This window comes from Thermobia domestica, chromosome 9 (genome assembly GCF_964235325.1).
Source record: "Thermobia domestica chromosome 9, izTheDome1.hap1.1, whole genome shotgun sequence".
In the NCBI taxonomy this organism is placed as follows: Eukaryota; Metazoa; Arthropoda; class Insecta; order Zygentoma; family Lepismatidae; genus Thermobia; species Thermobia domestica.
In genome coordinates this window covers 204,436,653-204,449,060 of record NC_137462.1, presented here as the reverse complement: position 1 = coordinate 204,449,060, position 12,408 = coordinate 204,436,653, and the positions used below count along the sequence as shown (strand labels likewise).

The following is a 12,408-nucleotide window of genomic DNA, read 5'->3' as shown; positions in this document are numbered from 1 at the left end:
TTATATGACTTCAGGTCATTGGAATACACAAATGTACTACGCCATCGAATGTTACTTAAAAAGGTAGTTGCATCTACATCATTTGTTACACCTGAACGTTTACCACCTACTGATTCGTCTACAAAGTACCATAGCTTTCGTACATACTTTCAAATAAGAATCTGGAAATCTACAGAAGTGGCAATGACGGCTGAAGAGTGGGGTTGGTATATAAAGGATAATTCCTACTATCCCATACTTTGTGATATGCCACCAGCTCCAGAGCATATACTTAACATGATACGGTGTTCTTGTACAAGTAGATGCGCAACTTTTCGATGTGGATGCAGGCGTAAAGGATTGCCATGTTCAGCTGCTTGTGGAGACTGCCAAGTCACTGGTTGTGATAATATTGAAACTTGTGCTGATAATGAATATTACAATGATGAGGATGATTTACATGAAAGTGTTTGTATTTTACGAACTTCAATTTTTTAACGCAAACACATAATTTGAAGTAAATTTATTTGATTTAAAAGTTGATATGTGAACTCATTGTTACCTGAAACACAGTTGCTGTAGAATAGTGTTGATATATGTAGTTTTATTTAAAATACTATTGGGTATAAACGAAAGCTGAATTAAGTTTAAAAGTTTTACTTTATGCATACAAAAGAATAAGCACAAACGAGTTACACGATTTTTTAAATTAATTACAATGTTACCCAGGGGCGGATCCAGGACCGACTTCTGGGGGGGGCGGTGGGTTGTTGTCATACTGCTAGTTTTAAGGGCTCCAATCTTTGGGATGGGTTTTATTTATATATATAAAATAAGAAAGTTTCCTCTTCTTGGAGGGAGGCGATCGCCCCGCTCGCCCCTCCCTGGATCCGCCCCTGATGTTAGCTTTCTCACACATATAAAACACAGTGAAGTGGCAATGATGTTTTAATTTATTGAGCTTTATCAAATGATTAAATAAATAAATAAAAATACGTTGATTGTAAATTAATACTTTTTTACACGAAACGGTGTAAGATAGGAGAAAAGTGTTGTTATTAAAAACTTTAGCATTTATATGTAGCTTTTATTTAAAAAATGTTTCATGTAAATCCGATTGCAGATTCCCGAGATACAGACAATTATTTAAGGTGTATATGTAAGAAATTATGATTTTTGAAATTAAATGTTGTTTTTCACAAGAAACTGTACGAGATAGGATATCAATGCTCCTAATAAAAAATATAGTACTTAAAACGACCTTTGATTTAAAAAAACAATCGTCAAAATCGGATTACAGGAAACCGAGATACAGAAAAAAATTGCAAGATAGACGCAAGGTTTTTAAATCATGGTCCGCCATTTTGAAAACCGTTTTTGGGAGTGTTCCCGTGGTCCGATTTTGTCGGATTTTGAATATGTTATTCAGTAATGATTCCTGAATCAAAAACTGTTTAAAAAGCTTCTATTGCAATTTTGCCCAGGTTAAGGGTATAATTGCTCTAGATTTCCTGGACTATAAAGAGAATTTTCCAAGAATTGTGCTATATATTTTAAATTATGCTTTATGCTTTATTTTCTAAGATTATGCTTTTAAAATTAGTTTCTTCTGGACTCAGACAATCACAATCATGTTCAAGGTACCAACCATATGTGTAAATTGCTGTTATGCTTTATATGCTTTTGGGTTGCTCTATTAATTGTGTTTGGGAGGATTTTGAGTTCTCACTTTAATGTTTGCAGATCACTCCATAATGCTGGGTTATAGGCTCGACAATGTTGTAATTTTAAAAAGTTTTTACTTTTTGGATGTAGAGTGGTGATTGATCTGATGATTTTGCAACATGATACAAAGCGGTTTTCCATATCAGTGATTGTCTATCAATAGTAGGGAGAAAAATGTCTTTTGATAGATATAATTATCTTCGAGACTATTTTCTTCGCACATTTCCAAACATTCTTGATAAATTTGTTCGAATATTATTCGTTGAGAGTCATATTTACCAGACCTCATCTTGGACAGCGTTTGAACTAGTGTATCTACAAGGATCAAACCTTCTGACATGTCTGCATCTACTTGAGATAAGGCGAAACTCAAAGTTATAGCATAGCACCAGTAATCTTAATTTTAACAGCCCGAAAACATTCCCTCGTGTACAGATCACACTAATTTTCCGGATGGAATGATGGAGGTAAATAAATATCAGAAGTTCCAAATTTGTTTTAATACCGCATGATAATATAATGTGTTGAAAACAGATTTTATGAGAAAAAAGGAATAAATGGATATAATTTGTAAAAAAAAGTGATAGTGCTTAAGTGAATTATAAGAAAAAGCCTTGAAAAGTAATCAAGAGGAACCATTAATATGTTTTTCCTTTGTTATAATAACTTGTCCTAAGGGACAACGGTGATAGAAACTAATGAAACTTTATAATTGCAAAAAAAAAAAAAAAAAAAAATCGTAAAGCACTTAATTTGAAATTAAAGATTGATAACATTTGGTATGGGGATTCAGGCTGGCACAGGGGGAGAGTGAATACGGAGGCAACAGAGACGTTTTTTTTTTTTTTTTTTTTTGCCATGTGCAAAGAGATTAACCTTGGACTTCGGGTGAGAGGTTACCATATACTCATGTGAGTTTCAATTGCTACCACTTGTAAAAGTTAGCTAAGAAAGACAGTCTGAGCATAGTTTTAGTTTCCTAGCGTAATAAGTTTTTGTGACAAGTAACTCGTATATGCAAATAGCATCGTTAATATCATCTTGTATGTTAGAATTGTCTTTGTGTAAATAAAATTGTAATTAAGCATTTCGAGGTAAAACAGGTTCTTTTACTTAACTTCTACAAAGAAAAGATTAGAACTTACCTCTTATGCACAGATACGACAGCGTGGGATACTGTCGGTCAGTAAATAATATAATCTGAAGTCATCTACCATACGTAACTAAATATAATTGATTAATCATTTTTATTAATCAATAAATAGTTGTTTGGTAGATGAACTCATAATAATAATAATAATAATAATAATAATAATAATAATAATAATAATAATAATAATAATAATAATAATAATAATAATAATAATACCAAATCATTTAATGGATGCTATGCATTTGTTCTATGTCGCCATAATCAATGGAAATCAATTACTTAGTGTACGAAGACTTTTTCGTCCAACACAAGTGTAATGTTTTACTGCAGTGCATGTTATTTGTAAGTATGCATATCATATTTTAGTATGACTTTTAACATTGAAGCGAATGAGAATGCCGACTGATTTTCTATTTTTCTGGTTGTTTGTCAAAAACAAAGGAGATAACTAGATAATGGACAGAGGTTAAAATGAATGTCCAGGTGGCGAGGTCAATGCAAGCATCCCACAGATGTCCGTGAATTAGATCTTCCCGTACTACAAACTAAAACGAGTGGAGCTATTTTATTCGGAACGTAACGGTATTCTGCAGTTCGTAACTTTGTTGTCGAGAGATGTTTTGGAAGTAGTTTCACTGGCAACTCACCGTTTGTCGACCTATAATAGCATCATCTGTGTGGGGGGCCACTAGGAGGCCAAGAATTTGAGCAAGGGGGCCTGGCCCCCTTGGCCCTCCCTTAGCTCCGCCACTGATGGTGTCCATGGTTCGATCCCAGCTTGTACTAAGTGGGCTTTGTGGTGGAAAAACGCCGTGTAGTAGGTTTTCTCGGGGTTCTCCTGTTTCCTCCCACTTTCTTCATTCCACCATTTCATTCATTTCTCATGGTCACCATATCCCTTAGCCTCGGTGCAGAATCGAGGGACCTTAAACTGAATATTTCATTTTATTTCACCAAGCCCAAGGACACCGATACAAGAACAAGATAAAGATTGAATATGCAAGACGAAGTGCATAGTAATCTTGCTCTTGGCCTTGTTTTGGTGATCACCAAGTAGCGATTAGCGTATTTTCTTGCTTTCCGTATAGTATGAAAGACCATAATCAAAATCACAATTGGTCTTCATTTGTACCGATGAGGCGAGCATTCTTGGCTCTTGTATAGCATGAAAGAAGACCAATACTACGAAATGCAGGACCAAGACTTGACTGCAAGACAAAGAATAAGAAGACCAAGACCCAGGGAGCGAATTGTTTGAATTTCATTTGTTGGGCTGAAAGTGATGAAATAAAATTAGTACTTTATAATTAATTATCATACTGTATTTTTAAATTTTAAATTAAAAAATTCATATTATGTATCTTCTTACGTGCAACTATATATACTGTAAAATACGTTTTAATTACCGAGAAAGAAAAATCAAAGTGGCACGGGTCCCGGAATCATAGGAACCTATTTTGTAATGAAAGTTGAAGGGTTGGAAAAAATCACAGTTGTTCTCCCGTTTCCTCAACCCTTATCATTGTAGTTAAACGATTTCCTTTTGTCTTCGCCAAGATACCCTTGCTACTGCCTTCCGAGAAGACCCCCTGCCGTCCGAGCAGGTGAGAACACTGACCTTGAAGAAAAATTTCGTCACATAGAACTAAAGCAAGAAAAAATTCTCCCACGTCGGACATTGGTATCAGTTATAAAAAGAAATAACTAAACCTGAAAAGTGCCAAATATTCATTAAGATGCATATACAAATCCCCCGCTTGATCTAGCTAGTGGTTAACGTGTAAGACTTCGGTACACGTGGTCCGGGTTTAATTCCCAATGTGAGTGCATTTTGGCGTTCACCCAGTGTCGTGACCATAGTGCTCTCAAACGGGTCAACTCGGGTCGGGTCATTCGGGTCAGTTCGGGTTGTCGGGTCGGGTCAGCTCGGGTCGGGTTGTTGGGTCGGGTCAGCTCGGGTCGGGTTGGGTTATCGGGTCGGGTCAACCGGGTCAGCTCGGGTCGGGTTATCGGGTCAGGTCAATCAGATCGGATCACGGTTCGGGTCAGTCGGGTCGGGTCAGTCAATTCGGATTCGGTCGGACCCGTTGAAAGCACTACATATAACAACTACATCGCATCAAGCGTTTGGATTATTGATTATATCCTAATATCAAAAATTTTAGCCTTCAAGAGCGTCCAATAATTTTAGTCTTAGCCCCATTTCTCCATTTTGTCCTATCCAATATATATGGAATAGAGCGGTAAGTTTACTGACGTAATTCTTTTATCCGTACTATATTTTAAACACACCAATCTTCATGTGCTCCTGGCTACACTGCAATACATATATATTAATCAGGGACATACGCATAGGTGAGTCTTGGAGGATTAGACCTCCTGGAAACCCCGACTTTTCTATAAATTTAGTCTAATTTTAGGGGTGATTTTGCAAAATTCAATATAACTTATCCTCATATTGAATCTGGACCCATCAATTGCTTTGGACTTCTCCCGAAATAAATTCTGGCGTACGCGTCTGCTACTAATTAACAAGAAATTCCGTGTACTTGTCTTCCTTTTTCCCGAAAGTCCTTCTTTTGTCTTCAAGTATTTTCTATTTAATACAATATATTTAGAGGAACACTCACCCATTGTCTGTCCCACCAGGAGGTAGTGTGTTATTGAATAGAACCGGGTTAAAGTGCACACAAAACATGAGCATGGAGAACACACAATTGCGAGTTATTTTTATTTACGAGTTCAAACTCGGACATTTTACACATATAGCCGCGAGAAACATAAATGATGCATTTGGACGGAATCGTCAACGGTGCCGGGTTTGAGAAAATCCGTACCGGTGACATAACATTGAAAAATGGGCTTCGAGGCCATCGAACAACAGCATGTTCAGGTGAGCTCCTCAGGAACACTGTGGAAGCGGCTTCTCGGAAAAGTATTCGTTATTTGCAGATGAATTAAGAAAAACACCATACAACAGTTGTTCGGTTCCGCAAGTGGACTCACGGATGTCACATGAATCGACACTGGCCAACAAGAATCGGTATCTAGAGTTGTTAACACCTCTGAATGTACGGAATAGCCGGGAAGCTTTTCTGTAGCGGGTTGTCTAGATTGTCATCGATGTACAAGGTAGTTTCCAAAACCCGCAGAAGTTGGTGCTGGTATGGTGGTCCATAATGGAGTGATCCATCGTCATTCTCCTCGAGGGTGAAACCATTACTGCTGATCAATATGATGCTGAACTCCATTAAATGTACCACAAAGTTGTCCGAAAGCATCCAGCAAGACATGGTATCCTCGTCCTCATGTTGCATGACAATACACACCAACATCTCGTTTAAAGAACAGTGCAAACTTTCCATAAATTACAGTATGAATCCGTTCTTCATTCGCCGCATTCTCTTGACGTCTCTCTCACCGACTACTACTAAATCTCGCATTTCGATCACTTTTTGGCAGGGAAAACCGGAAACGTTCGATAGAGGCAGACCATATTAAGTATTTTACGCCTCTGGGCCAAGACAATTTTGCGGACCTCTCCTCTATTTTATTTGTTTGTATTCAGAGTAGACTTAAACAACACGGCTGCAGCCGCTTACATTGAGCCACCAGCAACAGGGCGAGGAAAACTAAATGCACGAATTACGCTGGCAGCATAAGCAATAGCTTCTACTATTTTTATATCTATCGTTAGTAGCGTCGAAGCAAGAAGACTTACCAATGTTTCTCGCATAGATTCCCCGTAATTTTGTTTCTCATGGACAGCCATGTTTTACTGCATGCTGTACTTCAGTCTCAATTGTTTAAATATACTGCCTCTGAAAATTGGTCGCCTCGTGGCCCGTGGGTAAACACGGATTTCAGTTTAGGACTTCTTTGCATCACAGACTTCAGACTTCTTTCGTCATGGAATCCAATCGTTGCTAAGCAATGGCAGAAGTACAGCCGGAGACCACTTTGACTAATCAAACATTGCAGTTTTTTTCTTTCTTTTGATCTCTCAAAGTGAAAAGAAATAGACATCAGCTGGATATTTCATGTTTCATAGTATATAGTATTGTCCAAATCGATTTTTTCGGTAAGCCGAAAATCTATTTTTGAAAAAGTTGAAATGTAAAAAAAAATCTATTTTCGGCTCTAAAAACCAATTTTGGGCTTCGATTTTCAAAACCGGTTTTCAGTTCCGGCCTTTCAAAATCTATATTCGGTTTTCAAAATTGGTTTCAGGTTTCGGTTTTTAAAATCTATTTATAGTTTCGGTTTTCAAAACCAAAATTCGATTTTTGGTTTTCTTTCTTCACCGTGTAAACGTTATTTAAAGTGAATGTGAACGAAAACAATTTTTAAAAAGTGGGAATAATGTACATAAACAGAAATATCACATTCACGTGTCCGAACCGAGACCTAATCACAAACTTTGAGGAAAGCACAGGGACTACAAGTTATTCCACATGTATAATTAGTGATAATTTCAGAGGTGGCCCAGGGGAAGATTTCTCCTAGAGGTGTAATTTCTGCCCTGGAGCCATACCTAAGTTTATGGTCAATATTGGTTACCAGTATAATCACAATACTATTTTCACTCCTGTGTATTGAAAGTACCTCCCCTGTGTGAGGGGGAATCTGAAATAATCGCTGTGTTCAATGAATGCCTTCCGCGTCACAAGACGTCTACGAACAGTGTGATATAACAACATTTAAACGGAATGTATTATTAGAGTATATTATACAATAACTTGCGCAGAAATGTCTCGTCCCTAAATCTAAACGAGAACTGCTGTTTCTCATTTCATCTCGAATTTGGAAAAGTACTTTTCGTCTCGTTCTTGAGACGAGAATCGAGCCGAAACGAGAAATTTCTTGTCTCGTAGGTTTTTGAATGTAAAATGGCCTAGTACTGATCTGAAATCTGTTATAAATAAATACTATTTATAGGGCTTTCCTCTATTCCAGCGGGTGAATAATGGAATTACTTGGTACTGGTATACTCTCATTCAAAATTTCTTCATTGTTTTTATTCTTTGTTTCTCGTACAGAATGCTCCTACTGCCAGTAAACAAACACATTTCCTTAGATAACAATGCTGAATGATAATGTCTTAAACATATGCACATGTAGACTTTAAGTAACCTAGAAATGAAAATACAAGAGCACTTAAGATATAAGTGCATTTTCTTTTCATACTTTCAGGTTGCTTTAACAAATACTGCAATGGAGTATGCAATGGAACCTCCAACTATCGCGGCTCTGGTTTTGGGAGGATCTGGAGAAGTAGGAAAACAAGTTGTCAAAGAACTGGCTTACAATCAGGCTTTTGGTAAGATTCTTTTAATTGGACGCAGAATAATAGATTTACCTCCAGAAAACGAATATCTCAGAGTAGAACAAGAAGTTGTTGATTTTGAAAGACTCCATGAATACGCTAACTCCTTTGCTGGATTTGACATAACATTTTGCTCCCTGGGAACTACTCGCAGCAAAGCAGGAGCTGAAGGATTTGTAAAAGTGGATCACGGTTATGTCCTGGAAGCAGCGAAGTTAGCTTTAGCCGGAGGTTGCAAGCATTTCAACCTAGTATCTGCGCAAGGGGCTAACAAGAATTCTTGGTTGCTGTATCACAAAACAAAAGGCCAAATTGAAGATGATTTGATTGCTTTGGGTTTCTCTCGCCTTTCTATTTATCGTCCAGCAGTGTTAATTTGTGATCGAGAGGAAACACGCCCACTGGAGAAGGTTACTCAGCTCTTCTTAAAGCCATTAGATTTCAGCAGAAAACTCAGTATTACGACAAATGATGTTGCGAAAGCCATGACGAGAAACAGCTTGTTGTCTTCAGGTCAAAGAGTGGAAATTTTTGAAAATGCCGATATTTTGAGATTGTCCACTGAAGGTATTGCTACTCCAACCGGATTGATGCCTTAAGAGAATGCACAACACTTTCCGTAAGTAATAAAGTACAGTATTGTTCAGTAAAAAATATAAGCAATTTGATGAATATTGTGTTATGCCCAGTACCATAAAATGATACTTTTACTGCGTTTTGTCTTACGTGATCATCAATAAGTCATACTGTTACTGTAAGAATGTTATTTAGTCTTCCATATAATTGCTTCCTGTTTATGTAACACGTATATTGACGTACGAGTCAATTTCGATATATACATATATGGAGACAAGAATGCTCTGTTAAAAAATGCAATTATGTTGATGACATTGTTTATAGGCATATTACAAACTCAAATTCAGTTGAATATTTTAATTGAGAATGCACAATAAAATTGAAAAAAACTGTTTTAAAAATAAACAGAAGATTGTTGTACAAAGTACTATATTACTGTACTATAAATCAAGAAATATCACATTTCTCGTATCAATAAGTATTACCGCAAATGTTAAAAATGCAATCCTTTTTAGGTCTTCTTTACTCCCTATTCAACTTTCTTGTCAATAAGTATTATCGTATATATTAAAATATTATAACCCTTTGGTCGATCACCCCCTTTTAGGATTCTTATTTATTCCCTTTTAGACTCCATAATTAATATTATAACCTCAGATATTAAATTAAGTAATATTGTATCCCTTTCAGAACTAGTTTATGATATACCTCCTCTTCTTTATAACATTTTTTGCATGCTTTATCTTACCTTAACTTTTTTTGTAGATTATCTTGAAAATCTAATGGACTAAGACTATTTGCATGTTATGTATAACGATGATATTTACACACAAAAACTATTTTATACATAGTCAGAAACAGCACTGTAATACTTTAGTACAAGGAAGAAAAAAGAACATTATTTTGGAAAGACTGAGTAAGTAATATGAAACTAGCGTAGAATAATTTGTATTTAGTATATGTATTTATAGACCACGTTCTGAACGAAAAATATACGGGGGAATTATATATAGCATGTTCATAGATATTGCTATCGAAGATAAATTGTCATCGAAGACATTGAAGTAAAATAATTGGAAAGAGATGTAACCGTAAAAAATTTTAACTAGTGGTATCTCCTATAATTACATTAAAAATATTCACGATGGATATTACAAAAATACGTTTTTAGCGTCGCTAGTAACATTTGACATAAATATTGTAATACAATTTGTACAAATACAAGCAATTAAATTCAACCAAGCATTATAAAGGCTTAGCATAAATAATTCATCGGGTTACGAAACACTGCGCCTTATGCATAGTCGTTTCTAGCATAATACTAAAAGTTTAACTAGCACGTGATGCCATATTTTGTAATATTGGTGTTGTTATCCACGATTTATAACGAAAAATGATCAGCCACCATTTTTCCGCAGGGTTATCCAAATAACATTAGGAGAAATCAAGGAAGGATGAATAATTCTTATCTCGATTACTCCTAATGTGTTTGGACAACACTGTGGAATAGTTGTGGCTGACCTTTTTCGATATGAATCGACTCTGAAACAACTCTGCATAGGACTTGTATATTTAGAAGAATAAGACCTATAAAAATAGTCGATACAACGAAAAAGATACATATGCTCATCAAGTTTTAGGTAAATACTGTAAGTATTCAATGTTAGCTCTATTAGTCATACGGCACACGCCCAAATAGTAATCCAGTTCGTTCCAGACGTTCAGTCAATGTTTGTCACAGCAGCAGGATACGATCCTTCAATTTTTGGCACTGTGGGTAGATTAATTGTGTCCTTCTCATATCCACACAGAGAAATATTGTGGCCTGAGGTCTGCAGGTCCAAGACATACAAAAACTTTTCTCCTATATGGTTGCAACCTTGTAAAGTACTGACACAGGCTTACCATCTAACGTGTGAACACGTGCCACACAGCGCCATTTAAACTTGATGAGTGTACATAATTTTTCAAGTATTACCTATTTTTAACACTTCTAAATACAGTTTTTTTTGTAATCCGATTATTATTTATGCTAAGCATGTATATACAAGGTGGGCAAAAAGTCGCTTTCCTTAACATGTGAAGAAATACTTTGTTTCGGGGAAACTGATTTTGTGCCCATCCTGTATATACATATAATTCTTTAACTCTATGCAACTATAATTCAAAAATTCTACAATTTCTTTAATACAATAATTTTCCTTCTGTTAATTATGACTTACAAACTTCTATTAATTATGACTTTATTATGCAGAAATAAATGCAATTATTCAAAATCGAAACATGAAAATAACAGTTTGAGGTTTTTAATGTGTTGAGCTAAAGGAATATGGAAGGTATGTGATTTTACACCAGAAAAACTTTTAAATGTAAATAAAAAGTATTGTAAACTTTATTTTAGATTAGTATTTTTTATTGACTCTCGTGTATATACATATATATATATATATATATATATATATATATATATATATATATATATATATATATATATATATACTTGATTTCTGGCACAAAATTAATTCTATAACGATTTTAGGAATTGCAATTTTTAAGGTTAATTCTTGTGTACATTAATATATGAGAAAATAAGTATTTACAAATAATATAAATACTTTTATTGTACATGTTTATTGCCAATCTTTTTTTGTGAAAGTGAATCATGACATTTATTATCAAGAAACATGTTTGCTTTCTTTCACCCTTGATTCAAAATAATTGTGTTAGGCGGCGGTAATAATTGTATTAGTTAGAGGCGACTTGTAAGGAAAGTCACATAGGTAAAAATTATTTTTTTCACTTTAACCTAAGGGAAGAGAAGTTACCTAGTATTCTAATTCTTATATGTGACGATATGTAATTCTTATATTAGTTAGTTCTTATTCCTGTAGTTTAAAGCGACCCATGTGACTTCCTTCAGGAGTTGCGCCTGGTGATAGTGAAAAGAAAGGAATTAGTAGTAGTCCAAGGTTCATACTGTGTAATTCACAATAGTATAACAAATATAAAACTAGAGACTGTACAATGTAACATATGACTATCTACAACATACCTACATTGGAATTATACTTCTACCGTAAGTGTTTCTTGAATATAGAGTTAAGCCAATACAGACAAAGCTAATATTCATTGATTGTATTGTTAACGAAGTTTTTTTGTAATGTGAAGTAGTACATACATAAAATCAATTTTTGATGGCAGAACATCCAAGTCCAGTAGAGCCAGTTCGTCTAGTGCCCTAGTGCCAACTATTGTGTTATTGAAGTAGCTTCACGAAAGCTACTATAAGAAAAGTTGCTGAAATAGGTTCAATGCGAAATATCTAAAATATCTTTTTCTTAAGAAGAAAGAGCGGATATTATTTCTGCAATTGTTTGTATCCTCGTCGCCATAAGTGCCTTTACATCGCAGTGACGGGTATGTGACCGCGCAGTACTCCAAGGAAGGGATGGTTGTATAAGAATTTGTGATTAATTTTGAAGAGTTTTTATTTTGACTAGGGAATTAACATAGGTGAAGGGAGTAAAGACACAGATTTGAAGCATCAGTTCACTGTTATTGAAGCATTAGTACACGAAAAGATTCGTATTCTCAGTTTTTCTATTTATTGTTTTATATGTTAAGTTAAACACCACAATATGTATCACTG

General features: G+C 35.3%; 1 protein-coding gene across 1 annotated transcript in view; it reads left to right on the top strand.

The window, feature by feature from the left end:
* Positions 1-11,220, top strand: part of LOC145660553 (protein HTATIP2-like) — a 49,900-nt gene extending 38,680 nt beyond the window's left edge. The window contains exon 2 of the mRNA XM_081725769.1: positions 8,051-11,220. Within this exon, the coding sequence (XP_081581895.1) occupies positions 8,072-8,782 (711 nt within the window). The 5' untranslated portion in view covers positions 8,051-8,071 and the 3' untranslated portion in view covers positions 8,783-11,220. The remainder of the gene's footprint in view (positions 1-8,050) is intronic.
* Positions 11,221-12,408: the final 1,188 nt, after the last annotated feature.